This window comes from Barbatula barbatula (assembly GCF_947034865.1).
Source record: "Barbatula barbatula genome assembly, chromosome: 9".
In the NCBI taxonomy this organism is placed as follows: domain Eukaryota; kingdom Metazoa; phylum Chordata; class Actinopteri; order Cypriniformes; family Nemacheilidae; genus Barbatula; species Barbatula barbatula.
Window position 1 is genome coordinate 30,023 of NC_136772.1, and position 27,989 is coordinate 58,011.

A 27,989-nucleotide genomic window follows, 5' to 3' on the forward strand; every position below is an offset into this window, starting at 1 on the left:
GTCTCAAAATGCACACAAAATTTTTTTTATTTGTTTTTTGTATGCTTCTTGTTTACTGCCCCTGATTAATTTTACATTAAGTTCAGTGGAACCAAATTACAACGAAAATGTTCAGGACTATTGCAATCTGTGCAGCAATGTTTCTGTGGTCTAAAGGAGCACTAAAACAATGAGCAGACCTATAGTACAGTACAGTTCTGCTATTGCAAAAGAAACACACTTTAAACTGAGCCAGTGTTGGGTCTGACTACTGTTTATTTATAATCATAAATGTCATAACTAGAGCACAATAACTATCATCCCAACCCCCTTCACCCTCACTCCCCACCTCCACAGCAAAACTAAACAGTCAGCAATATAAAAGCCTATCAGAGACAGAAAATCTGTGATGAATGAAAACTGTCTATGATTGACTCTCTCCTGGAGCCAACATAAAACCTTCTGTATAACATACACAAGCATCCCAGAATCCACTAGACAAATAGATCCTTGAGGTTTTGCTGGATGGATTTACAGTTCTTCTCAGCTGGCCGTTGCCATGGAGACAGTGAGCCTTTTCTGTGAAATGACAGTTGTAATGCAGTGCTCCTTAAGGATGACATACAGGTAGATGGAGAGTGAAGCAAAAGAAGGACATGCAATGGCTGATGGACGAGTCTATGTTGTGGATGAGCCAATCAGAGAAGCCCAGTCCACTTGAAGATCTTGGTGATTGGTGAACTATTCCATTAGCGTCTTTGAATTTCAATCCATTTCCAACCCTAATCTAATAACCAGGTACACAGGAACACACTCTCACATATGTAACACATCCATCCATCCTATACAACAGATACACACATGCATATATACACACACTCCAGACTTTGTCTCTCTCGGTCTCTCTCTCAGAGCAGTAGGTGTCAGGGCACACAGTGTGTGTTAGTGCGTTCTGCATTATACTGTATGTTTGTCCAGTGTGTTTTACTGTCCCAATGTGTGTGTGTTGTATCATTGTGTGTGTGTTTGTGCGCCGAATGTCATCTTCACTCTTCCTCCTCCTCCTCTTCCTCACTGACAGGAAGGATTTCCTCATGCAGACAGGATCTGAAGTAGCTGCTCAGTGTTGCCGCCACGTGCCGTCTGCTGTTTTTGGACAAGAAGTGACCCTCATCTGGATAAATCTAAACGGAAAGTTCAAGTGAGCTTTCTTCTTATGTATGTGATAAAAAACAACTGGTCTATTGGTTCATTCCTTTTTAATTCACAATAAAACCCTGCTTTTATCCATCAAGTTTGTCTAACACTACCATTAAGGCATCCTCAATAGAAGGTCTGCTAGATTCAGCCCGGTTAGGGTTCTCACTGGTTCAAAACTAACACTGTATAAAAGCAGGAATTTCTGAATACTATTAGATCTTACTCCATAAAATAACCTTTTAGGTGTTGTGGTGGTGGTGGTGGACTTGATCTGCTGCTAGAGAGCAATGACAAAGACATACTAGATCTAACAACACAAGGTTTGTCCCTCCAGGAGCAGCTTTCACAAACCTGTTTTAAACAGATAATAACGATGTGCCTGTGCTCAGTCTGACTTTGGCCTAAGTAGTTAAAATAATAAACATTAAATCTATATTGATCCATACACCACCCAGAACAGGAAACCCATTTGGAGAAGACAGCCTTGTGTTTTTCCTGCTAGGAAGGATTTGCTTGCTGGCAACATTACCATGGGTGTAGTAGTCCTTGCAATAAGATACTATTTTTGCTAGACTTTCAGAAGCAGAGCATCAAGTTAGTTTCAGCTGTCTTGAGTCTTATCAATTATGTCAAATGTCCCATGTAAACATGATCAGTGTTCAGTGAAAATATTATTGATTGCATTGTATATTGTGGTACATTTGAGATGTAATGTTACAATTTTAAAGTATCTGAAATATTTATTTTTAAAGTTAAGTCAAATTATGTGGTTACAGTTTTGTGAAGATGAATTAACAACAATATCACCAACATTATATAAACTATGTGATTTTATGAATTTTGAATTGTAATGTACAATACTGACTATTCTGTGAATATTTATTCAATGTAAATTGTTGTTTGTTTTGTATTTGGTTTTAATAGTTCTGCCTATTTAAATATTGTCAGAACAACACACTACAGGGGTAAACAAAAAGTGAATCAACTGTTGGTGCCTTCAGTTTCCCCTGAGGGTTCCGCCCGTGTGGCGATGTGAAGAACCCCCAAGGGTTCCTCAAAGAACCTTTAATTTTGACAGTTTGGCTAGTGGAAAATCTGTTTGTAGCTGGTTTTAGTACCTGTAGAGTGTAGTTGGCTCCAACCTTCACAAGGTTCTTAATAAGCTCAGCTGTGTGCTGGAAATGAATGTTTGCTGAAGGGAAAAACATTTCATTCATTAGAAAATTCATTAGAAAATCTAAAATCAGTATGTCTTCATCGGTTGCAATACACACACACACTGATAGCACTTACCGTCTGCTGTAGCATGTAATAACATTAGATTTTGATCCCTAAAGCCTTGTGGATTCTGAAGCACACTGGAAAACTACAAATAAAACTTTGTGTTACATTTCAAATACCTCTCATTGGAGTTAAAGTTTAGAAACATAACAGAACAGACCTGATATCTGCTGTCATCCTGGAGAGGAAATCCTAGATAACGCTCAGAGAATGCAGATGCTGAGAGAGAGAGAGAGACTAATCAGTTTTACTCCATCCTCACGTTTAACTTTGTTTAACCTACCAAGGGTTACAGCAAAGACTCCACTTACCATACAAAGTCCAGTCGGTGACAGGTGACATGGCCGCCGCACAGCGAAACAAATTCTCAGTAGATTTAATGAGCTGAAGTGCGACATTTCCGCCATAGTTCTGCAGAAAGATACAATAGCAACAATAGTGATGATGCCTACATATGTGGAATGTGTTGAATATGGAGACGATATTCAAACTGCATCTTACCCGACCAAACACACCAATCCTGGATCGGTCAATGTAAGGCAGTTTCAAAAGGTAACTAAAACAGAAGCAAAAGCATATCAAAGCACTGTACACATGGTGCTAATCTCAACACAACGGTCAGTAAAAAAAGACAGAATCAATTTTCTTAAGTGCAAATCCAAACCATCCATCATTCTTACTTAACAGCAGTCAGATGATCCTGAACTTCCACAACTCCCAGACGCTTGTGCACCTCCTGTAAAACCTTCTGACCCAGGAAGCCACTCCCTCTGCCATCCAGACGGGCCACAATAACGCTGTCGGAGCTGACAAGCACAGAGTCCCAGTCATGTGAATACTGCTCATTCACCTGCTGGCCACCAGGGGCACTGTCACTGAAGCAAACAGAAAAAACAGGGCTTCATGTGTTTCATCACATTTTGTTTACAGACTAAAATTGTGTCCTGCTGCATTGATTTACATTCCAGAAAAAAATATATGTTGTTGCACTCCACACTTTTTGTAGCACATGTTGTCTTCCAGAACAAATATTATCCTGTCTCCCCAAACCAATGTCCAAATGTGACCCTGGATCACAAAACCAGTCTTAAGTGGCACGGGAACATTTTTAGTAAAAGCCAAAAATACATTGTGTGGGTCAAAATTATATATTTTTCTTTTATGCCAAAAATCATTAGGATATTGAGTAAAGATCATGTTCCATAAAGATATTTTGTAAATTTTCAACCCAAAATATATTTAAAAAAAATGTGTGAGTGGATGGCCTGCTACAGTGCCTCGGATTAACAACTTCAAAGGCGATTTTCTCAATATTGAGATTTTTTGCACCCTTTACTTCCAGAGTTTACACTCTTGTATCTCCACCAGATATTGTCCCATCTTAACAACCCATATATCAATAAAAAGCTTTAACTATTCAGCTTTCAGTTGATGTAAAAATCTCAATTTCGAAAAATGGACCCATAAAACCCAATTGTCCAGGGTCACAAATATGAAACTGACCTCAAAACTGCCATCATACAAATGTGAATATCCCTGTTAACTGTCTGATCCACGCAAGCACACACTCACACAAACACACACAAAGATCTGCTTACATCATCAGAAGAAGAGCGTAAGTACGTGACTCAGAGAAGTCAGGTGGATATGCAATCTTTAGCGGCAACTCTGAAAGAACAGTAGGTGGTTTCACAGGAAGAATATTATGTAACTGGTTAATGATCAATTGAATGCTTTTAAAGTACAAGACATGAAAACTATTTGATTCACAGAATATCAAGTACATATGAGACCAAACAAACACATACTGGATTATTATTGAAAAGAGTTGATTTGGTGTACAATATAAAAACAGTAATTCTGTACTTCACCGAAGTGGTCAGTCTGGATGCTTCTGTATTCTGTCACTTGGATTCTTTTGTATCTGAGAGCAGTTTTGAGCGCTGCGTTATTTTCCAAAATGTAATAATCTGACAAGAGATTAAAAGCATAAAATGTTTGTTTTATGATCTAGAAACAACTGAGTAAGAACACAGATGAAAAGATCAGAACTCACTGGCAGTGTTTAAGGTGTGTATGATCACAGCTGGGGCTTCTGGACCTGCAGATTAACCACATCAACCCGTGAGATTCAGCATCATTATAGAATTATAACTGGCCATTCTATTGCTGATTTTACAAACTCACAGTGCTTTCATTACAGAGTCATTACAGTAGGTTTCCCTGAAATAAAATTCATGTTATTCATATTGGACGTAAGCGGAAGTTCCGGCCCAGTGTTTACGAGTGTGGAGAAAGAAGATCGTTCAAAAGTTCTTGAATATTGAATGACAAATTATATATCTTTATGCAAGATAACTGTTTCCTTATTATTATTGTCAGTTTGTGTGCATATCAGGGATGTTAAAATGTTTTGAAATCTAGGCCATGCATAACCTTTCCAACGTGATTGCGTATTATGAAAGTAGTGGACGTGCATTGCAAAGACAGTGCAAGCCGTGCATTTATGTTTAAAACGTATAATATTCATCAGCTGGTGTCATGTAGAGCCTTTTTAAGCTGCAATGAAACTGAAATTTGGACCTTCAGCAATAGATGAATATTGAAAAATAAATGAAAAATATTTATATATATATATATATATATATTAATTCAGCAGACACTTTATTCCACAAATGAGAGAGCATTTTACATTTCGCCTTAAGAGCCAACAATAAATAGACTACACAATGTTACATTTACAAGTGAGAACAGTTTCCCCCTCGGGTTAGGTTTAAATAAATCTGCATTTCGTTATAATTTGATTGACTGGCTGAGATAGACAGTAAACTAAGAATAATGGTGTCCCTTCTACATACCTTTGCAGTGTAGTATGACATGCTGTTTGTTGGGGCTGAAAACTGCACTGAAGAACGTGCAATGAGCTTTATTCAATTCACAGGTCAGACATCGCCGTGGAAACAATCCCACTGTTGACACGCTGTTGACACAGAAAAAAGAACAAATCAGATGCCTGATTTTTTTAACAATTACATATATCAGCTGCAGTTTAAATGCGTGTTCTTTCATTTAGGATGTATAACCCTTTTAAAGTCACTCATTGATAGTTCACTCATAGAAACACGTTGAAATCACAGTTGCAGTTTTATAAATATGTCATTTATATTATTATGAGATGACATGAACTCTACACTCTCACCTGTAGAGCTGTCTGCGCCGGGGGGAGCCTTCGGTGCTCAGGAAATATCTGAATGCATACATTTAAAAAACAGAATCAAGACTTTGCAAAGCTTATTGCTGTGTTTACACATGGGGTCTCTTGGGCAGAAAATACACAATCAAAATTCTAGCTGGATCATAGAAAATAACCTAAAACATTGATGAGAAATGTCTTGTTCCCAGAAAAATAGTTGTTAAATAAAATGTTATAGAAAAACATTTGAAAGGAAATTTATTAATTTGGTGGCAAACGAAATTTGGTCATGATTTGGTTTTACTCACATGCTGTGCGCGTTCTCATCGTAAGCCAGAATCTGTGACACTTCCCAATTACCTGATGTCAGATGTCGCACTTCATTCTGATCCGCACGCACCTGAACAACCACATGACACAATAACAAGCTGGAATCTCTACATAAAGAGCATGGCAACATATAATGCTTGCAGCTCTCCAGACCAAATTAAAAACCTAAAAAGAATGCCATAAGTGTACATAATTACAGTTTTTCTCAATTGTTTACACACAAATATTGGTACTTGAGACACAGTGACCACAACAAGTAACTCATGCACCAACCCCCTGAACCAATTCTGCTAAACTACAAGCACAATTCCTGCTTTACACTCACATTGCAGATCTAAAACACACTTTTTTCAAAACACTACACACAATTCTCTGCATTTGGCACAATTTTCGGGCAGAAAAATCTCTTGTTTTCACAAGGAACACACTGCCATTCAAATATCCACACTGACTCATCACATGTGTAAACACCTGTCACAAACGCCTATACCCCTTCTCCAAGCTATAGAAGACACATGTGGCGATATAACAGCTAATGCTTTTCATGACTGGACTGAAAAACATTGCTTGTGATGTGGATGAGGTGCTGTGGTCAGACCCAAACCCAAGAGAAGATGCAGCATCGTTTTTTACTGTAACTGTATACAGTAAATTCTTCTGTTGTTTTGTATGTACACCACTTTATGTGCAACTCTGCGTTGGTTGGGATGTACACTGTAAATTGTTTTTGTTGGAAAAATACAGTTTTTCTCAATTGTTTACACACATTTTCTGAAAGCATGCCTCATATTCTCAGAACTCTACAAACAAATCAAAAAACACAAACACAATTGGCAAAACCAAAATCAGTGTTACACTTACTACAGACAGTACATAAGTGTGTTGTAAAATATTTTTTGTATATATATATATATATATATATATATATATAAAATAGATTTTATAGTCAGAACACACAAATACACAGTAACAAATATATTTTATTTTTCCAACAAAAACAATGTACAGTGTACATCCCAACCAACGCAGAGTTGCACATACAGTGGTGTACATACAAAACAACAGAAGAATTGACTGTATACAGTTACAGTAAAAAACGATGCTGCATCTTCTCTTGGGTTTGGGTCTGACCACAGCACCTCATCCACATCACAAGCAATGTTTTTCAGTCCAGTCATGAAAAGCATCAGCTGCTATATCGCCACATGCGTCTTCCATAGCTTGGAGAAGGGGTATAGGCGTTTGTGACAGGTGTTTACACATGTGATGAGTCATTGTGGATATTTGAATGGCAGTGTGTTCCTTGTGAAAACGTCTCGGTTACGTCTGTAACCTCCGTTCCCTGATGGAGGGAACGAGACGTTGTGAGAGACTGACTGGGGTTTGATCTTGAGAACCTACCTTCTCCGAGGTAATTAATTATAAAACGCCAATGGGCTTGGCGAATGGCACGCACACGCCAGTCTCCGCCCCGTACATACGGGTATAAAGGAAGATGGCGGCGGACATTCACTCACCCTTTGTACTGAGGAACCTGAGAGGGCACTCCCGTTCACTGCAGTGATTCGGTGCAGCGTTGTGGCATGAAGTCACAACGTCTCGTTCCCTCCATCAGGGAACGGAGGTTAAAGACGTAACCGAGACGTTCCCCTTCAGTCGGTCTCTCGACGTTGTGAGAGACTAACTGGGGATCAATCTTAAACGCCACAGCGCTTGCACCGATATCACGACCTCTAGCGGAGCGACCCTGACTGGGCTAGCGAGTCACAAGAGTGCTACCACGAGACGTAATCTTCCAGCCACATAGTATTGGTCATACTGAGAAGCCTCTACTGACGGCCTCAAGGACAGTGGCGTACGCTTCTAGTAGCGAGGAGCTGTCCGGAGCCGAACACTGGGGAAACACTGCTCTCCTCTTAGAAGAGTGTGTTACGGAGGCCACATCCTACCCGGAGGGGAGGTTACATGTGGAGACATTAACATGGTCTCCCCGGCGGGGAGAACAACATGCGGAAAGGTGTTAGCCCGAATAGGGGGACAATCCAGGTGGGATTACCACCGGCGGGGAGGTCACAGATTCACCAATCGGGAAATCCTGAGTGAGGAATTCAACACACGGGACGACCCAGAGGGGAGTCACTACGTATGGGGCACTAGTCTTAGTACAGGGGTCTGCCTGAGCAGGGATGACTCTACCTATAACGGACCTGGTTCTAAAAGACGGCTCCGCTCAGTCTGTTACCAAGTGCAATGCTTAGTGATGGATGGAATGCCTATACTTCGCCCGAGAGGGGAAAGTAGGGAGGCTACAATAGCGCACTAGTCTCACCTGGTGAGGGGAGAAGGCGCTTTCGCAGGCGTACGCCCAAACCAGGAGCCCAACCTAAACGTTGGCTGCGTTTAAGGGCATGTGCTGCAACTGGTTCCACGTGGAGATTGTAAAACCTCGTGAAGGAACTGGGCGTAGCCCAACCCGCAGTTCTACAATGTCTGCCAGAGAGGCGCCCTGTGCCAGTGCCCACGAGTGGAGTGGGCTCTCACTGCAAGCGGGCACGGCGATCCTGGGATAGGTACCCAGTGCCACCTCTGTCTGGAGACAGCCCCCCCCGGGTGCTGTCTCCCAGAACAGACAAAGAGCTGCTCAGAGCTTCTGAGGCTCTGTGTGCGGTCCAGACAGAGGCGCAGCGCGCGTACTGGACACAACACATAAAAAGGTTGGGTCTTCCTCTCCGGAGGGGAGCGCCTGCAGGTTCACCACCTGGTCCCGGAAGGGAGTAGTGGGAAGCTTGGGCACGTCGTCGGGACAGGATCTCAGGACCACGTGAGAATTACCGATCCCGAGTTCAAGGCACCTTTGGGACACAGAGAATGCCTGTAGGTCCCCCACCCTCTTGATGGAGGTGAGCGCCACCAAGAGTGCATCTTTCATCCAACTGAGGAAGATTGGCAATCTTAGGGGCTCACCAGGGCCGTACCAAGGCCCTGAAGGACCCATTAGGGTCCCAAGAGTGTACGGAGCGCGCCAAGGTGGATACACCCTTCTCGTGCTCCTGAGGAACCTGGTGACCCGGTAGTGCTGACGGAGATACTTACCTGTGGGTCAGCACTGATCCGATCAGGCAACTCCGCGGGTTCTCCTCCCGGGGAGAACACCAGGACAAATTGGCGCCACTTATAAGCGTATAACTGCGTAGAGGCGGGGCTCTAGCCTGTAAGACAGTCTCCCGGACCGCTAACGGGCAAGCCCTCGTCCCGTCCAGGGGCCAGGCATGGAGGTTCCAGAGGCCTGCGTTGGGGTGCCACAACGTGCCCTTCCCCTGCCACGGAAGGTCCTTCGTCAGGGGAACGGGCCAGGGGGGGCCGTCGTCAGATCTACCAGATTCGAGAGCCAGGTCTGGTTGGGCCAGTATGGCGCCACTTACCAGAACCTGATGCCCCTTTTCCCTGCCCTTGCACAGGACCTGTGCAGGGAGGCTCACTGGGGGGGGGAAGACGTACTTCCGCTTGTCCCGCGGCCAGCTGTGTGCTAGGGCATCCGTGCCGAGGGGACCCTCGGTCTGGGAACATCATAGCGGGTAATGGGTGGAGTCCGGGAAGGCAACAGGTCCACCTGTGCCTGCCGAACCGCTTCCCACATGAGCCGGGCTGCACGGGGATGGAGTCGCCACTCTCCGCGGGGAGTACACTGTCGAGAGAGCGCATCGGCTGTCTAGTTCAGGTTGCCCGGAAGAAACGTGGCCCGCAGGGATTTCACCTGCTGACTCCAAAGGAGGAGGCGTCGGGCGAGTTGTGATAACTGCGGTGAGCGTATGCCGCCTTGCGATTGATGTACGCCACGGCAGTCGTGCTGTCCAACCGGACTAGCACGTGTTTGTCCTGCATGAGGGGCTGGAGCCTCCTCAGTGCCAGAAGGACTGCCAGCAACTCTAGGCAGTTGATATGCCAACGCAGTCTAGTACCCGTCCACCGACCTGATACTGCGTGCCCACTTGCACACCGCACCCCACCCTTGCAGGGAGGCGTCTGTCGTTACCACGACACGCCTCGAAACCTGTCCGAGCGGAACCCCCGCTCGGAGAAAGGTCAAGTCTGACCAGGGTAAGAGAGTGCGAAGGCACTGAGGCGTTACCGTAATTCGCCTGGTGCCGGCGTGCCACGCCGTCCAGGGAACCCGACTCTGTAGCCAGTGCTGAAGCGACCGCATGTGCATCAACCTGAGAGGGATTACCCCCGTCGAGGACGATGTGCCCCAGGAGCCTCTGAAAGTTCTTCAGCGGCGTCGAGGGATTCTGATTGATCAACCTCAGACAGCTTAGCACTGACTGTGCACGCTCGTTGGTGAGACGTGCTGACATACGGACAGAGTCTAGTTCCATACCGAGTTAAGAGGTGCTCTGCGCAGGGCAGAGCTTGCTCTTCTCCTGGTTGACCCGGAGGCCTAGACGGTCTAGGTGCCGAAACACAAGGTCCCTGTGCGTGCACAACATCTCGCGAGTGTGCCAAGATAAGCTAGTCACCGAGATAGTTTAGCACTCGCACGCCTTGCTCCCTGACAGGAGCTAAGGCAGCCTCCACTAGTTTGGAAAAAACCCGTGGAGACAGGGCCAGACCGAATGGCAGGACCCTGTACTGATACGCCCTTCCCTCGAACGCGAACCGTAGGCACGGCCGGTGTCGGGGGAGAATAGAGACATGAAAGTACGCTTCCAGACCGCGGAGAACTCCACGGTATCACCAAGCAGCCCTGCTTGCGAGATGGGCGCATCCAGAAGGCGGGCCTTCTGGGCGCCGCTTACCTGCGCAAGACTACGCCTCAGATGCCTCTCTTGGACCACCATTGTGGACATCGACCGACCCAGTGCACGTGCCGTGGCCCTCGTCGCTCGTAGCGCGAGGTCTGTGGCAGTACGCAGCTCACTCATACGAGTTGGGTCAGACTTCCCGCCGTCCAAATCCTTCAGGACTTTCGCCTGAAAAACCTGGAGGACCGCCATGGCGTGAAGAGCGGATGCGGTTCGTCCAGCAGCACTGCAAGCCTTCGACACGAGTGTCGAAGAGAGCTTACATGCTCTGGACGGGAGTCTAGGTCAAGCCCCCCAAGTGGCAGCTGTCTGCGGGCACAAGTGGCCCACGACTGCACGCTCCACCCGGGGGACGTAGCCTCTAGCCGCCCCACCAACCAGGGAAGTCACAGCCACCGAGCCCTCCGGCCTGAAACGCGCCGAAAGGGGCGCATTCCAGGACTTGGCGAGCTCGTCATGCACCTCCGGGAAGAATGGTAACGGAGCGGGGCGTGGCTTTTGACCACGTCCCCGAAACTGCGCATCTAGCCGCGATCGTTCTGGGGAGGGTGTTGTTACACCCTGCAACCCGATGCACGCGGCTGCCCGGGAAAGCATGGCCGACATCTCAGCGTCAGTCTCCTCCGGAGCTCGACTGCCTGACGACAGGAGATCAGAGGAGTCTTCCGTATCCGATGCCAGCAGGCAACTGTCCGACGCAGCTACAGAGATAGGGTCATCATCCGTGTGCGAAGTCTTACCACTATGAGACGGCCGTCTGCCGCTCGTAGGGGACGAACCAGGTGAGCGTGAAGGGGTATAGATGGTCCGCGAGCGTGAAGCTGACGGAGCAACATCTATCGGAGTCCCTAAATCACCCCCGCCGCTCGCCAAAGCGGTCAACCTCGCCGAAACGGCAGCTGAACACGCCTGGGAAACAGACGGGGTGGTGGCAGCGCTCAAAAGAACGTAGCCACCGTGACCGCAACACCCTGATTGCTATGTCCGCACACACGGGACATACCGCATCAATGAAACCTGCCTCAGCATGCTTGCCAAGCAAGTGACACAGGAATCATGGCCGTCAGACTCCGGGATGAGTCTGTCGCACCCAAGGATACAGCTACGAGACATGCTAGTTGCTGGAGGGACTTACCTCTTAAGGTCTGTAGCCTTCTGCCGAAACGCCTAGGGGAAGTCCACCGAAAGGAGAAGTCCGCTGCTCCGCGTCATAAATCCAGCAGGTTAAAAGTTTTCTCGAAGTCGAGTATCGCGTGTAGCATCAGCAAACACACAGGTTCCGAAGAACAAAGGATGAGTGAATGACCGCCGCCATCTTCCTTTATACACGTATGTACGTGGCGGAGACTGGCGTGCGCGTGCCATTCGCCAAGCCCATTGGCGTTTTATAATTAATTATCTCGGAGAAGGTAGGTTCTCAAGATGAAAACCCAGTCAGTCTCTCACAACGTCGAGAGACCGACTGAAGGGGAACAAGAGATTTTTCTGCCCGAAAATTGTGCCAAATGCAGAGAATTGTGTGTAGTGTTTTGAAAAAGTGTGTTTTAGATCTGCAATGTGAGTGTAAAGCAGGAATTGTGCTTGTAGTTTAGCAGAATTGGTTCAGGGGGTTGGTGCATGAGTTACATGTTGTGGTCATTGTGTCTCAAGTACCAATATTTGTGTGTAAACAATCGAGAAAAACTGTAAAATATATTTGTTATCATGTATTTGTGTGTTCTGACTATAAAAACTATTATATATATATATATATATATATATATATATATATATATATATACTACAAATATTTTACAACACACTTATGTGTGTACTGTCTGTAGTAAGTGTAACACTGAACCAAATAAAGACGGAAGTCATTAGGATGAATGGAGAAGTGTTTTCCATTCATCGTAGTGTTTTATATTGAGCACATCAGTGTTCAACTGGTTCTTATAAATGTCTATTCATATGATGGTTTGTGTGTGTCATTTGAAAACAAAATACCATTTTGAGAAGAAAGAACATCGTTTTGAATGTGAAGTTTAATTTTGCAGGAGAATTGAGGGGTTTTGCCCATTGTGTTTGTGTTTTTTGATTTGTGTGTAGAGTTCTGAGAGTATGAGACATGCTTTCAGAAAATGTGTGTAAACAATCGAGAAAAACTGTAATATAAATAAGTGCTGCCAATTGATTAAAACAAATACTTCACGATTAATCGCACTTAACATTAATGTTTTTAAATATACATTTACATTCTAACAATTTAACATTGAATCTACAAATTATTGTAGAAAAAACGGATTTCCACCACATTCTGGTATTAGTAATGCAATTGACATCTCCATTAAATTGATTACTTTTTCTTTATTTTAACTTTAGTTTTAATATTCTAACTTTTAATTATACCCATTTATCATTGAAGTACAATAAAACTGCGAGCTCTCATGTCTAACATGTAAGAAATATACAGAAATTGAAGCAAGTTATCAAACACTTTACAGTCTTAAATGCTAAATTCTAAATGAAATACAGAATTAAACCTACAGAAAAAACATAGAAATTTTGTTCTTTAATTAACATTAATGACAGGTTTAAGAATGCGGCCCCTTTAAGATCTGTGCTCACAAAAATGCTAAACAAATGGGCTTTCTGGCATAATCTTGTGTGATTTGGTCATTCAAGCACGAAAGAGAACTTAATACTAATGCGCTGTCTGACAGAGATTCACTGACCCTTTTGACATGGTGTGTACCTGTGAGGTGAACATTGCTGTGTGCTGGAAGTCTCCGCGACCGCCCTGCTTCACCGGGACTGTCAGGAAGAATCGACTCCCATCCCTAGAGAAGAATGGTTCCTGGTTCTGGAGCATGTAAAATGAGATGTGTTTAGTTTACAAAGTCTTGAGATCTCCACATCTCTCTTGGCCGAAGACAATGTGTCACTAAACAAAACCCATCTCAGTAAATTATATTTCTGTAAAATTGTAAACCATATATGGTGAACTCACCTGTTTGGAGAGCCAAACATCTGAAGTTTCCTCATGCCTCTGAAACACCATCATCATCAACATTATCTATACGATATTGCTACTGTTTTGATACTGTGTGTGTGTGTCTGTGTGTGTGTGTGTGAATGCGTGTCTGTGAGCCTGTGTGTGTGTGTTTTCGTGCGTGTGTGTGTGTATGTGTGTGTGTGTGTGTGTGTATGCCTGTATGCATGTGTGTGTGTGTGTGTGTGTGTGTGTGTGTGTATGAGTGTGTGTGCGTGTGTTTGTGTATGTGTGTGTGTGTGTGTGTGTGTGCGTGCGTGCGTGCGTGCGTGCGTGCGTGCGTGCGTGTGTGTGTGTGGGTGTGTGTGTGTATGCGTGTGTGTGTGTGTGTGTGTGTGCGTGCGTGCGTGCGTGCGTGCGTGCGTGCGTGCGTGCGTGCGTGTGTGTGTTTATGCATATGTACGGGTGCGGTACCTTGATGCACGCTCCAGTAGTAGAGTCACATACAGTCAGAAAGGAGACATTCTGTGCTCGGTTTAACCAACGCACTGCTGTCTTAGTCTTACTGATCCACTTTACCATCACTACATAGTGCTCCCTGCAGAGAGACATAGACAAATAGACACAGAAAGAGACAAACACACACAGAGAAATATAGTGAGTGAGTGAGTGAGTGAGTGAGTGAGTGAGTGAGTGAGTGAGTGAGTGAGTGAGTGAGTGAGTGAGTGAGTGAGTGAGTGAGTGAGTGAGTGAGTGAGTGAGTGAGTGAGTGAGTGAGTGAGTGAGTGAGTGAGTGAGAGAGAGAGACAGAGAGAGAGAGAGAGAGAGAGAGAGAGAGAGAGAGAGAGAGAGAGAGAGAGAGAGAGAGAGAGAGAGAGAGAAAGAAAGATCTTTTCACAGGCCGAAACTGACACAAAGACACAGTCTCTCTCTCTCTCTCTCTCTCTCTCTCTCTCTCTCTCTCTCTCTGTCCAGTATCACACTACCTCAGTTTGAGCTCATCGGGTGGAGTGAGTTCAATTGTGTGTGTCGGCCCGTATAGATTGACTACAAACAGTTTCACCATCGGATTGAGTTGTCCAGCCTGCAGAAATATATATAACATTTAAATCACACAAATATCTGGTATTTCAGCCTGACACAAAACATTCTAGAACATACAGTGACCCGGACAGTTCAATATTTGAGTTTGACATTTTAGAAAACAAAACATAACATTAGATAAGAAAGATGCAAATGTTTCTAAGCATTTCTGTTCCATAACTTCAGTAACTCCTGTCAGTGATTATAATGAAACAGAGTGTCTGCACATTTATGAGTTCAACCTCACAAATATGTATAATATAGTGAATAATTTCCACTATAGTTCGCACTGTCCGGTGAGAGGGCAGGGTATTTTGGCCTAAACCCAGAGTACTTCAACCTTGTTTCAGTCTAAGGTAGAAAACAGGCCGACGGTGCTGTGTTGGGGTGGCGGAAGGATGCGGAAAACAGTCGACAGAATGAAGCTAAAACAGCTATGTCGTCTGTATATTTATAGGGGCTTCCTCTTATGCTAATAGGATAGATGATGTTATTGCTGATAATGTATTGGCAGGATAAAATATTTGCACATGCTCCTCCAAAACTTTGTTAATAAAACATAATTTAGGTCACACAAACATCACAATACTTTTTGACTTAATTTGTGCCTAACCCTAACCCACAAACTAACAATGAACAATACTTGAAAAACATTTATTCTTTTTGGTGCATTTGATTTTCAGCAATTGACAATACATTTCTGATATCAAAAGTTACAAATGTTAACAATAAATAATGTACTGTGAACTAATATAATAAATTATTTCCATATGCAAAGCTGTTGTTTGGTATGTGTTATTTTAATAAGTTCTTGAAACGCATGTATATGTAACGTGTATATATGCATAAAAAACAGTTAATGAAACAAAAAACAGCAGCTGAGTAAGAGCGACACTATTGACAATTTGTCTAAAGATCTATTGTTTTGTGATATTTCTGAGCATAAGGATGTCAGTGCATGTTAGTCATATTGGACACTTTGAATAAAAAGGGGTTTGTTAAATGAATAAATGTTAATGTCTGAGGTTCTGGTGTTGCTACTGACCTTCGGGTATGGATACTGTTTACCCTTCGGGTAAGCAGAGCCAGTGAACGTGGGCAATACCATGTTTGGCACCAGACTGTCATTCAGGACCAGAAATGCCAAACGTTCCCCGTCAGGTGACCACCAGTGTGCTACGTGAGTCTGCAGGATCTGCTCTGTACCCAATCATCAACGTGGGATAATGTTTGCATAGTTATAATGTGAGCATCATAATCTCAGAATACAGATTGTCTAACAATGACTCATCTGAGAGGAAATATTCATCGGCATGGTCTCATATATGTCTCATATGTGACCCTGGAGCATTACAGGAACTTGTAGCAATAGCCAACAATCCATTGTATGGGTGAAATTATCGATGTTCCATTAAGATATTTCCTACCGCCAATATATCAAAACTTTATTTTTGTGAGTGGATGAAGCAAAATCGTGAACAAAAAGAAACACAACAACAAACTTCACTCACTGTTGCCCGCACTTTGGGAATTACACACTCAAGTTTGTTATCTATGTAAAGCTTTCCGGTTCATCTACTCTCCACAACATCAGTACGGCTGTAAACCAATAGAGAGTGTAAAACAAACCTGATTCTTTTTAGCAACGGCCTGCTACAGCGCCTCTGATGGACAACTTTAATGGCCATTTAATCTATAGTTAGATTTTTTTGCACCCTCAGATTAGCAGATGTTTTTAAATAGTTGTAACTCGGCCACATATAGGCCTATCCTGACAAACCATATGTAACGGGTGCAAGCTAGTGAAGAGCTGTGCAGTGTGTAAACTTCACTCCCCGACCAACAGAGACGTTCTAGCGACAGACGCTAGAGACTGCGGTCTTTACCCTCCTCGTTAGAGCGCTCGTCTCCCATTTGGACTGACGTTGGTTCGAAGCCCGTGTAGAGCGGGCGAGTGGGACCGGTTACACATTCATCAATGGAAAGCTTATATTTTTGAAGATTTTGCCTTGTGACTGGTTTTGTGGTCTAGGGTCACATATAGAGAGTAAAAGAGCAAAGATTATCACCTTCATACAACCAGTCAGCAATCCCGTTATATATGATGCCCTCCTTCCCTGATGAGGTCAGTCTGAGTGATTTAATCCTGACATCCGACTGATAATAAATGTTATTCTCAAATATATACACCTATACACACACACAAAGTTGAAACAAAAAAGTCTATCAACAGTGAACTTATACAACAATGGCAGAATTTTGTAATGACAGTTTGATTATGTGGGCTGATCTCACATCTTTAAAAAGGATTCAAGTTCCTAACTAGAAAGCAGTACTGTATGCATGTGCAAGCGGGAGTAGAAATTGTGTTAACATGTTTATGTTCTACATTTCGCCTTCTTTAAATGTGTTTCTTTGGAATCAGCTGCTTTAATAGTTCAAGTAGATGAGCAGGTCTACAGTAAAAGAGTCATTGTACTCAGAGGTCATTGGCTAATAACAACATGTTTCCAACAAACTTTTTTCATTTTGCTTCAGCTAATGCACATGCACAAACGTTTACAACACTGGAGCCCCTCCCCCTGAGAGTCATCAGTCTTCAGTGATTGGTTCTATTAAACAACCTATTTATAGTAACAACATCATGATAATATAATTTTTTTGTGTGAGTGGTAATTTTCTATAATAAATGCTCATTCTCACCAACTGTTGACCCTGGACACCCCATGCAGCGTGCTGGAGTTTAGAGTTTACCACTTCTGGAGGATCCAGCTCACCAACCTCCCTACACAACATAATCATATATAGAACACATTTGATGTATCACATATGGTGAATAGCTGAGTTCCTGTACTTTTATGCTAACTGCTGTGAACTTCACCTGGTGTGAATGTTGTAAATAATGTAGGACGCTGTGAATGAGTGTCTGTAAACCTATGAAGAGAGAAAGGGGAAATTAAAGAAAACCCTAATCTTAAAACATACTCTTTTCCACATCATGTTTTAAGGGAAAGAATTAAAAAGTACATTTCACAACATCAAAACAAAAGACATCCAGTCAACACTATTTACAATACAGTAGATTTGGGTTACAACGGAAGGGTTTGATGCTTTTAATGAATCAAGATTGTAATTAACAGGTAAATAAAACACTTTATACTCAAGCAACACACTACTTCTAAAACTTTGCGAAGAAAAAGTGGACAACAGCAAACAGCAAATACCTGTTTGACATTGTAGGCGAACAGCACGTACTTCATGTCGGGGCTGATGGAGTAACTGGTGGCTTTAAAAGCATCCTGGAAAAACAGCATGAATGATGTTGTCATTGTTATTTTAGCATGAGACTAAAACGACCTGATGTCAATCACAACACTCCTGATAGTTAGACTGAGCGTTCCATGCCTGTCTATTCAGAGTTTAGTTTGCTGGTCACATACATTTCAATGTGGTTTAAAATGATCTTTCTTCTGAAACTGTCTACAGAGCTTACAGCATGTCTCGATTTCATGCATGTTGTTTTATTACATATTCAACAACTGTGTTCAAATGTTTGTGTTGTTGTGAATTATTTACTCACAAATGTGGTGTTCTTCAACAAAATCTCTGTTTCATTTGTGAGGATGTTAAACTTGATCACATGGCCATTGTGGTTTCTGTAGATAACTTCAGATTCTGATGAAAAATACAAACAAATATAACTAACATATTTTTTTTGATATGCAGAAAAAAAATATTTTACAGATTTGTTTCTGTTATTTTTCACAGATTTTCTACGTCAAATGAAAAAACGATTTTCACTGAATTTTTATGTATTTTTTTAAATACAGTCAAAAAAATAAAAAAATATAAAAAAATAAACAGTTGAAAAATTTATTTCAAATGAAAAAACTTTATTATACAGTTTATTTCTGGCGCCCATCTGCGGCCAGCTGCCAGAATTTTTTTTTTTAACAAGATTACATTTTTACAGTTACATTTTGAAATACAGTCAAAAACAATAAAAGAAAAAGACAATTTTACAAGTAAAATGGGGAATATTTATCTTTATATCCTATAATTTTACATGGGGGAAGTAATTATTTTACGGTATATTTCTGCTTTTTTTGTTTACAGAAAATGAAATTTTTTAAGAGAAGATCACTAAAACAGTATAGTGTTGTCTTTGCACATACAGTTCGAAAGTTTCGTATGCGTTTTTTCGTATTTGGCTCTCGATTGTACGGTGTCTCTGAATTGTTAAAAAAGAATGCTTGCTATGGATGCAAAAAATTCAGAAAATCGAACCGAGTCAGAATTTTTTATGACGAACGAAAATATCAGAGGCAGTGTGTAGGCTATATGTGATTAACACGACGTGAGGTCGTATTTATTTTTTAATGTGCAGAATTTTCAGACTCAATGTGTAATTTACATTTGTACATTTGATAATGTTACGCTATACGTCCATTCTATACATAAATGTTAATAGTTGTATAGTCTTGTAGTAATACAAAATTGGTCTAGTCAAAAAGCACTTGGGAAAAACAGGAAAAGTTTAGTAATTGACGAAACACACTAAATTTGTTCATATTACATTTAATAACTGTCGAAAAAAACAGCTTCAAACAGAGTTTCAATCTTTTGTCCTTCAAATTAGGTTGAAACAATAATTGCTAGGAATCCTATCCTATGTAAGCTTAGGTGTCCTGTCAGGCTGTTAGTGTCTAAGAAAAAAAAACACATCAAACAGCAAAATTGTACGACTACACTTTCGAGCAGAAAGAAAGGTTCTGTTGATGTGTAGAGTTGAAACACTCAAGAGCTTCAGAAAGTTTCTAGTCATGTGAGATCAGATCAATGTCAACACTAGATGTCGAGTCTAAGAGGGTCCTGCAGCACACACTGGCAAATGGTAGAGAAACATAATGCATGATTATTAAATATTTCATATTTCAATTCATAAGATTTTGTTCTATGTTATCTACAACCTCTCAAACCTGTCACTGCAGTTTCAAATCTTCTCGCCTTGACTTTTGCTATTACTTTCACATTAAACCTGTTGCAAAACTAACTTGTGCACTTGAAAGCTCAGAGGCGAGAGAAAGAGCGGCATTTGATGACTTCATATGGCTGAGCCACACTACACCTAATGGCAGGAAAATCACAATGAATGGATCTATCAAATAAAAGTAAAAAATCTTTTTAAATAATAGTGTTTTCAAAACATCACCCTTATCAGATTCAAGGGACGATAGCGGTGGGGGAGCGTCTGAGGCCGATGACGGGAGTGATAATGAATATCAGCTCCGCGTTGCACCGGTCTCGCATCTCTCACAGAGGAGCTCTGGGAGCATAAAAGGACAAGCGACAGGAGGGTACGAGGAGAGAGGACCAGGCCTGTACTTTGTGTGGCTGGCAGTCGACCGTGAAGGAGGTTTTTTTTGGTTTGTTGTTTATTTGTTATATTAAAAGTCTGTTTTACGTTCGCCTGTTCCCGCCTCCTTCCTTCCTTTATGGATCTTTGTTACGGTCATATATACATGAATTTTTTTTGCAGATGGGGTACAAAAGCAATAAAATATATAATAAAGGACAAACTAAGAACAATGATATACTACAGTAAATGTAAAAGAAGTAATTTTTTATTAAAAAAGTGCCGGTAAGTAGTATTTTAGTAAAGAAAAAATTATTTATTGATTTATAGTTTAAAGTTAAATAAAATATTGTATTAATCATTTAAAAAACTCCTTTCATTGTGAGTTGATGCCATTAGGGGACGGTGTAGTTCAGCCACTCCTTCTGTCGCCTCTGAGCTGTCAAGTGCACAAGTTCGTTTTGCAACGGGTTTATCGCGAAAGTAACTGAATCTAGGAAAACGTGTAAATATGTGCAATGCATTTGTATCTGCCAATGTATTTGTATATTTCAGTTTTCACATTTTTGACTATTTTTCTGCAACTTCAAATTCAGAAGACAGATCTGTGAGTTTTGTCCACGAGTGCAAATCTCAATGCAGCAAAGTTCAATAAAAGGAAGTAAGGAGGCGGGAACCGGCGAACGTAAAACAGACTTTTAATCATATAAACAAACAATAAAACGAACGTAAAATGCACAAACACAATAAATAAAGTCCAGTCCTGGTCCTCTCTCGTGCTTCCAGAGCTCCTCCGCGAGAGATGCCAGACCGGTGCAATCGCGGCTGATGCTCTTTATCCCTCACAGCGGAAAGTTCTTTTTCAGAATGTAAGTCACCGGCCCTTCGCCTTTCCCTCCTGCTCACCACACTCAACTTCAGTTTTTTATTTACAAGTTTTCACATTGGAGCTATGAGTGTGCATTTTAGTGTACAGGTACAAATACTTCCTTTACAAGTTCACAAATTTTAATCTACATGCTCTCAAGTTTTGCTACTGATTTAGCTTCAAGGCAAATCCTGTAAACTGCATTGCAAAAACGCACATTGACAAAAGCTTGAGAGAAATCAAATTCAGCTGAATTAAAAAGTGATGTTGGTGTGGGTGACTGTGTCTGTCAGTGCAAACATTTACAGCACAACTAAATCCCAGCAGCCTTTGTGAACAAGGAGCGGTTTACAGATTCTCTCTCTCGCTGATACTGAACGATTCTGCCAGTGGAGCTGATGATGTGACCAATAAGCTTCCAGAGAAAGAACAGCTTTCAAGTAAAAGAAGGGGAAAACTCTTCACCCAGAATAACATGTAGCTCTGGAAGCAGACAGCACTAAATCAAAAGATTTCTGGCTCAAGAGTGTTAGATTGGGAGTAATGTTGCTATAAAGAACAGTTCTCAATCAAAGACATGGGCCACAGGAACATCATGCTTTACTCTCAGGGTTCTGTATGATGTCAGGATAACTGTAAGACTATAATAAACACACTTCTGTCCAGCCTGCTGAAGGATTCTGATGCGTTCACACACAATGAAATATTCATGCTGCTGCCGCCAGTGTAAGACCCGAGTGCCCCTTCCCCCTTGCTGTAACCATAGCAACTAGCACATCTACCACTAAGCCTCATCCTCACACACGCAATGTCAGCGCCTGTAATGCCTGATATGCACAGTATTTAACAGTAACTAAACAGTATTTATGGACAGCCAGATTGTTTTTGCAACATTATTGTTTAGATGGCCTGCTGGATCAGAGCTCACTGTTCTGAGGTCAGTCATATAAGGAAGGTAACCATGCACTTCTACAGCAAGCAATTATTGTTTTGGGGTATTGAACATATGAATATTTTACAAATCATAAGCTATATATCAGGCTCTTTGGATAGATTTACACCTACTTTCATTTCCTACAGGCTGGCCTAACTACTTTGATCTCCTCTCAATGACCTTTATGACATTGGACAAAGGGCTTTCATCGAGAAACCCACCGTTCAGATATATACGTAGATAAACGACCCGTAAACACATCACAGCCCGTTTGTGAATGAATCTATCTAAGGAGGTCAAATCAGCTATAAACCTGCACCTGTTAAAGCCGGAACAATGTGTGCACATGTTGTGACAGCAGAAATAAATCAATCACCATAACAGGAACATAAAGGTGATTCACACATATTTTATCTCATCACTCGCCTATGATGTCAATGGTCAAAAATCTGACTAATCGTGTTATGTGCCGCATAGAGCATAATGCTGATCATCTGTACACATAAACCACACGAGTGCTTGAGCTGGTTAAGTGTCATTATTATTAATGAATGACAACCATAAGAATTCAATGATCTGTGTGGTGATATTTTCTTACCGTTGATCCAGCGAGCTTCGGGGTCATGCACCAAGAAATCAGTGCTGAAAAGATCCTCCACAGTAAACTTAGTGTCTTTACCCGGTAAGGTGTCATCTGTCACAAACACACATGAGCACAGACAAGAACATGACAGTCAGTAGGAACCCCGCCGAATTCCCCACTGTGAGAAAAAACACTACAATAAATCAGTAGATCTCAACGGGGCCCCAGCTGACTTCCAAGGGGTCTCAAGACAAATCGTTTGAAATTAGAGAATTAATGCCCGGTTGCACAGACTAGGGTTGAGACTAGTCCCAGACTAAAATTAAAGTTTGAGTTTGAAAGTTTGATAACTGAAAATAAATAGCCTTGACATATCTGAAAATATGTAGTTGCCATTGTTTTGTCTCAAGTTGCACACCAGTAATGTTTTTATCTATGTAATTTTAATCAAAGCGACTTAAATATCCAAATTGAACAAAGGCTTAGTCCTGGCTTAAGATAAGCCTCGTCTGTGAAACCGTGTCTAAAATACATTATAAAACTAAAAACGAACATATTTCTTGTTTCTTTTTTTAATGAATAAACATATTTCAAGTTACTGTCAAACTCTAAAATATTTTACTGTGTACAAAATGAGAGTTTTTGGGAGTGGGAAGGGATCTTTGAATATTGTGGAATACAGTAGGGAGAAGGGTCTCAAAGTCCTGCTTCACATGATGCTGAAAGTGATCATGCTTATCATTATGAATGTGCTGCTGTACTTGGAGTCAGGAGGATCACAGACATTGTGATCAGGGAACAGACCACCAGTATGACCAGTAGAGCGATTGCAATTCCTTTCCAGTTCCTCTGAGGAGGACTCATGCCACCCAGATCCTTCCAGAAGGAGAAAAAACACAATATATTTTACTATACAATTAACAGTGAAAAAACTGAATAAAAACACACAAACACACATTCTGAATATCTGCATGATGTGTTAGGAGAGAGATCACTGGAGTCTCATGTTAACATGTGGAATATTGTGGGATGTTGGTTATATTTACTATAAAGGTAAACCGCTCTCACATTGATTTGTACACAGGAGTTGAAATAATTGGAATAAATCAACATTACACGAGGCTCGAAAGAAAAAACAGTATGCTACACAAGCCTTTATTCCAACCAGGACAGTCGCAGGAATAAATGCCCAGTTTCTATTTCTACATTGGTGTTCTGAAAAGATCCATTATCACATGGTTCAATGTCTCCTGTGCTTTACTCGTGTTACACCCAACCGTTACACCATAAAGGAGTACAAAGACAAATTTCCCCTTGTGGATGAGAGAAGCATTAGGGACTAATGTATTCTGCTCTTGTTACCTGGCCCTTATAAAAATCTTAAACTAATGGTGTAGGGCAGATAATGGTTGGTAAAAAGCTCTCTGCACAAATTCAAGAATTACATAAATGTACATCTACATTTTAAATTGAACCTGAACACCATCACTATGAAGATGTTCATGCCCTGGTGTATATGGTACATGGACTGTATACATAGTAAACACACCCACAACAGCTGATTTGTTTCTTTCTGTAAAGAAAATCTAAAGAATACTTCTGGATTTGCTGCCAGTAGCTGAAAATAGAGTCACTCATTATTGAACAATCTTTCAGATTTTGTGTTTGTGTGTGTGTGTGTGTGTGTGTGTGTGTGTGTGTGTGTGTGTGTGTGTGTGTGTGTGTGTGTGAGTGCGTGTGTGTGTGTGTGTGTGTGTGTGTGTGTGTGTGTGTGTGTGTGTGTGTGTGGGTGGGTGGGTGTGTGTGTGTGTGTGTGTGTGGGTGGGTGTGTGTGGGTGGGTGTGTGTGGGTGTGGGGGTGTGGGGGCGGGTGTGTGTGTGTGTGTGTGGGGGTGTGTGTGTGTGTGTGTGTGTGTGTGTGTGTGCGTGCGTGCGTGCGTGCGTGTGTGAAGTCAAGTCAAGTCAAGTCAAGTCAAGTAAACTTTATATATGTAGTGCTTTTTACTATTTTCATTGTTACAAGGCAGCTGTACAAGAAAAAATATTGACTATAACAAAACATATAAGGTTATACAAGTTAAAAGAAAGGTGAAAACACAGAACCACACCCAAGATAAGGAGAGAGAAACACAGGTTAAATATTAAACAGACTATAAATTCTTATATGCAAACGGGGGCGAGGAACCCAAAACCTCAGAGGGAGACCAGGTCTAACCAGGGGATTCCAGTTCCCCTCTGGCAAAAACTGCAGCCTCTGCACAAGCTCGACAGTGCTTGCACAAGAACACAAAATGAAAACAAATTAGATTTTAAATTATCATCAATAATCTAATAGCAGCTCAAATTTTGTACTGAAGACATGTCAAGTCGCCGCGTCCTTTATCCAGCTCTATAATCTCAGCTTTTGCAGGTCTGGGCATAAACTGCGTCCTGCCCGCTCCGGTAACCTTTGAACAATGAGACAAGACTGGCTGAGAGTAGAGTACTGTTCTGCACTCTTTGATGCAACAAATGCATCAGTTGTTATTGGAAATGTCCCTGGTTCCGGTTGATCTAACTACTGCAGCATAAACCTTCGCAATATTTATATTATGATAGTGTAGTGTATGTAAGATTAAAAAGATGCGTCTTTAGTCTAGATTTAAACTGACAGTGTTTGTCTGCCTCCAGGACAGTGCGGTGAAGACTGTTCCAACGTTTAGGCGCTAGATAGGAAAAGTATCTACCACCTGCACTTGATTTTGAAATTCTAGGTATTACCAGCTGACCGGACGCCTGAGATCGTAGTGCACGTGAAGGACTGTCATACAAAAGAAGTTCACTCACAGTAGTGAGGCGCTAAACCATGTAGGGCTTTGTAGGCAATATTTTAAAGTTAATGCAAAGCTTTATAGGTAACCAGTGCAAGGTTGACAGAACCGGGCTAATATGCTCATACTTTTTTGTACATGTAAGAACTCGAGCTGCCGCATTTTGGACCAGTTGATGTTTTTATAATAAGCCTGCAGGGCAACCACCTAATAGTGCATTACAGTAATCTAGTCTTGATGTCATAAAGGCATGAACTAGCTTCTCTGCATCTGATGGCGACAGCATATGACGTAGTTTAGATATTAGCTAATGAATTTAGATACTTCATCGTGATCTACGGTAGAAAATAATAGCAATTTCTCCTTAGGGTCGCTGTAGTTAGTTGTTTGTTCAGCTGGTTACACTTCAGGATGCATTGTTAACCCTAACCCTAATATCTTAGATTTTATTTGTGAAGTAGTTCATAAATTCATCACAGCTATGCTGATATACAGAATCAGAAGTCACTGACGATTTATATTTGGTCAATTTAGCCACTGGGTTAAATAAAAACCTAGGGTTGTGCTGGTTTTCTTCTATTAGTGATGAAAGGTAGGCGGATCTAGACGTTTTTAGGGCTTTCCTGTGTTTTCGAATACTATCCTTCCAAGCTGTACGAAATACCTCTAATTGACTTTTCTTAAAGTTGTGCTCCATTTTCCGTGCTGCTTTCTTCAGAGCCTGAGTGTGTTCATTATACCACGAAGATCTTCAACGTCATTACTCATACTAGAGAATACACCAGTGTGTGCGTGCGTGTGGGCACAATCTCTCAGGAGAGAAAATCTGTGTTATTTTTAGCTGGGTTAGATGTTTAAAAGCTGCTTGCTTTGACCTTGCTGAGAGCAGGTTTAGGACAGTTAGAGGACCTACAGTTACACATTAACCAGATCTTTAATAAGCAAGATCTTCTGCTTTTCACCTGCGTTCTCTCACCCACAGATGAACCACACAAACTCACTTAATGTGACACACTGAAATGTCAACATAAGCAGTGTCAACTTGGAAAGAAAGTGCTCTCTTTAATGTCTGAACACTGTAAGAAAGGAGTAGAACCAGAACACTTTAGTCTTTTGTCTATGATCTATCTATGAAACCCACAAACAAAACTAGACTCTCTACCCTGCCTTTCACTCAAAGAACAGCAATAAAAAAAAGAAAAAGGCACTATAAAAAGAACGACTCTAGCTATGAACTTTAAAATTAAGATACTTGAAAACAGCTGCATATTGCAGATATACAGTGTAGGGTTGAAGCTCATTTACTAAAGCAGATTTTAAGCACCAGTCAAAAGTTAGGAAACACTTATTTCTTTGTTATTTAGATTTTTCCACGTTTCAGTAAACTCATCCAAACTACTGAGTATGACGATTGTAACTGTGGGAATTTGGTGAAATTCATGTCATGTTTAAGCATCTTCAAGGTTGTCACCCTATGACTAGAACTAGCTACATCATGCCAGGTTCTTGAGGTTACACCCTGGGAAGTTTTTTAAAGAGTATTTAATGAGTTCTCAACCGTGGGGCTCTGCTTTTTCTTCATTATTTGGTCCGAGTCATCCATCAAAAGAATTTTAAATAAAGAAAAACGGTAATTTTAGACATTTAACCATACACTTGGAGATTAAAAGGTTAAGATAATTAGAAACATTTCAGTTAAGCATGTCTATTACTGTATACCCTAAAACTAACATTATACAGTTCATTATTTCTGTTTAAGAATAGTTAGTAATGCATCGCCACTCAAAATAATATCACAAACTTTTAATATGGACGAGTGAATGATTACAATAAGACATTCATTACAGCCACAAGAGAGAATCATCCAAGTGCAAGTATTTCTTTTTTTTGTAGGCGACACCTTGCTATATGGCTCGTTTAGTACCCTGTAGACAGTCTGTTTTAAACAAACACTGTATCCTATGTACAATTCAGTGTTTAAAATGTATGGTGAGGTGATGCTCGATCAGGCCTAAACTCAATGATGTCCCTCCTTCATTGATCTCTACTGAACTTACTTACTTACATAAATAGATTTATTACAGCTGCCCAACACAAATGAATGACGAGCTGACAGCTGAACGCGATGAATGATGTCGTTATTAAACACAATCTTATACTCGAACGAATGCAATGACAGGACAACCGTGATTTCTGTCCTCGCACAGATCATCTGTAAATGTAGTGTTTACCTCGTCTTGCGGATTCGGTCTCTGCTGCTCTTTTGTGGCCGTCATGATGAAAATCCCGCTTTAGGAAGATCCAAAGAAAAAATATCCGAAACTCTAAATTGGACAATTTCTTCGTCCTCCGAAGCGTTTTCGCTATTGCAGAATCTTTAAATCTTGACGCGTGATCTCCGTCCGTGTGCGCTGAAGAGCGCGCGGATCGTTAGCATTCCACTGCAGCAGCGCGCGGGCAGTCGCGTTTGTTCAATCTGATCGATGGTTGTGGTTCAGAACTCTGTCTGATGTCTGATGTCTGATGTCTACTGGCACTGGCACTGGCAGGAAAAATGGAAGGATGGTGCGCTCGAGGGGCGGGAGGATTCGTGTGATGAC

At 41.8% G+C, this 27,989-nt stretch overlaps 1 protein-coding gene across 1 annotated transcript; it reads right to left on the reverse strand.

The window, feature by feature from the left end:
- Positions 1-27,933, reverse strand: dpp10 (dipeptidyl peptidase like 10). Its single transcript, XM_079465118.1, has 26 exons — positions 27,621-27,933; positions 23,342-23,456; positions 22,596-22,691; positions 18,420-18,514; positions 18,064-18,138; positions 17,721-17,773; positions 17,543-17,624; positions 16,909-17,029; positions 15,885-16,039; positions 14,743-14,840; positions 14,231-14,354; positions 13,775-13,813; positions 13,520-13,627; positions 5,962-6,053; positions 5,660-5,707; positions 5,319-5,440; positions 4,517-4,561; positions 4,332-4,430; positions 4,059-4,128; positions 3,141-3,335; positions 2,962-3,016; positions 2,772-2,871; positions 2,621-2,679; positions 2,473-2,545; positions 2,298-2,371; positions 1-1,163 (listed from the first exon to the last, which is right to left on the reverse strand). Exons 1-26 carry the CDS (start codon positions 27,663-27,665, stop codon positions 1,026-1,028), a joined length of 2,376 nt encoding a protein of 791 aa, XP_079321244.1. The 5' UTR covers positions 27,666-27,933; the 3' UTR covers positions 1-1,025.
- Positions 27,934-27,989: the final 56 nt, after the last annotated feature.

Bases quoted from the DNA above. Each gene is read 5' to 3' on its own strand.
- dpp10 (XM_079465118.1), bottom strand. From the start codon at position 27,665: ATGACGGCCACAAAAGAGCAGCAGAGACCGAATCCGCAAGACGAG. The intron at 22,692-23,341 runs GTACAGCAGCAC...TGTTTGTGACAG, and splicing joins TGTGATCCTCCTGACTCCAA to ATGACACCTTACCGGGTAAA. The intron at 4,562-5,318 runs GTATGTAGAAGG...GTTAATCTGCAG, and splicing joins TGTCATACTACACTGCAAAG to GTCCAGAAGCCCCAGCTGTG.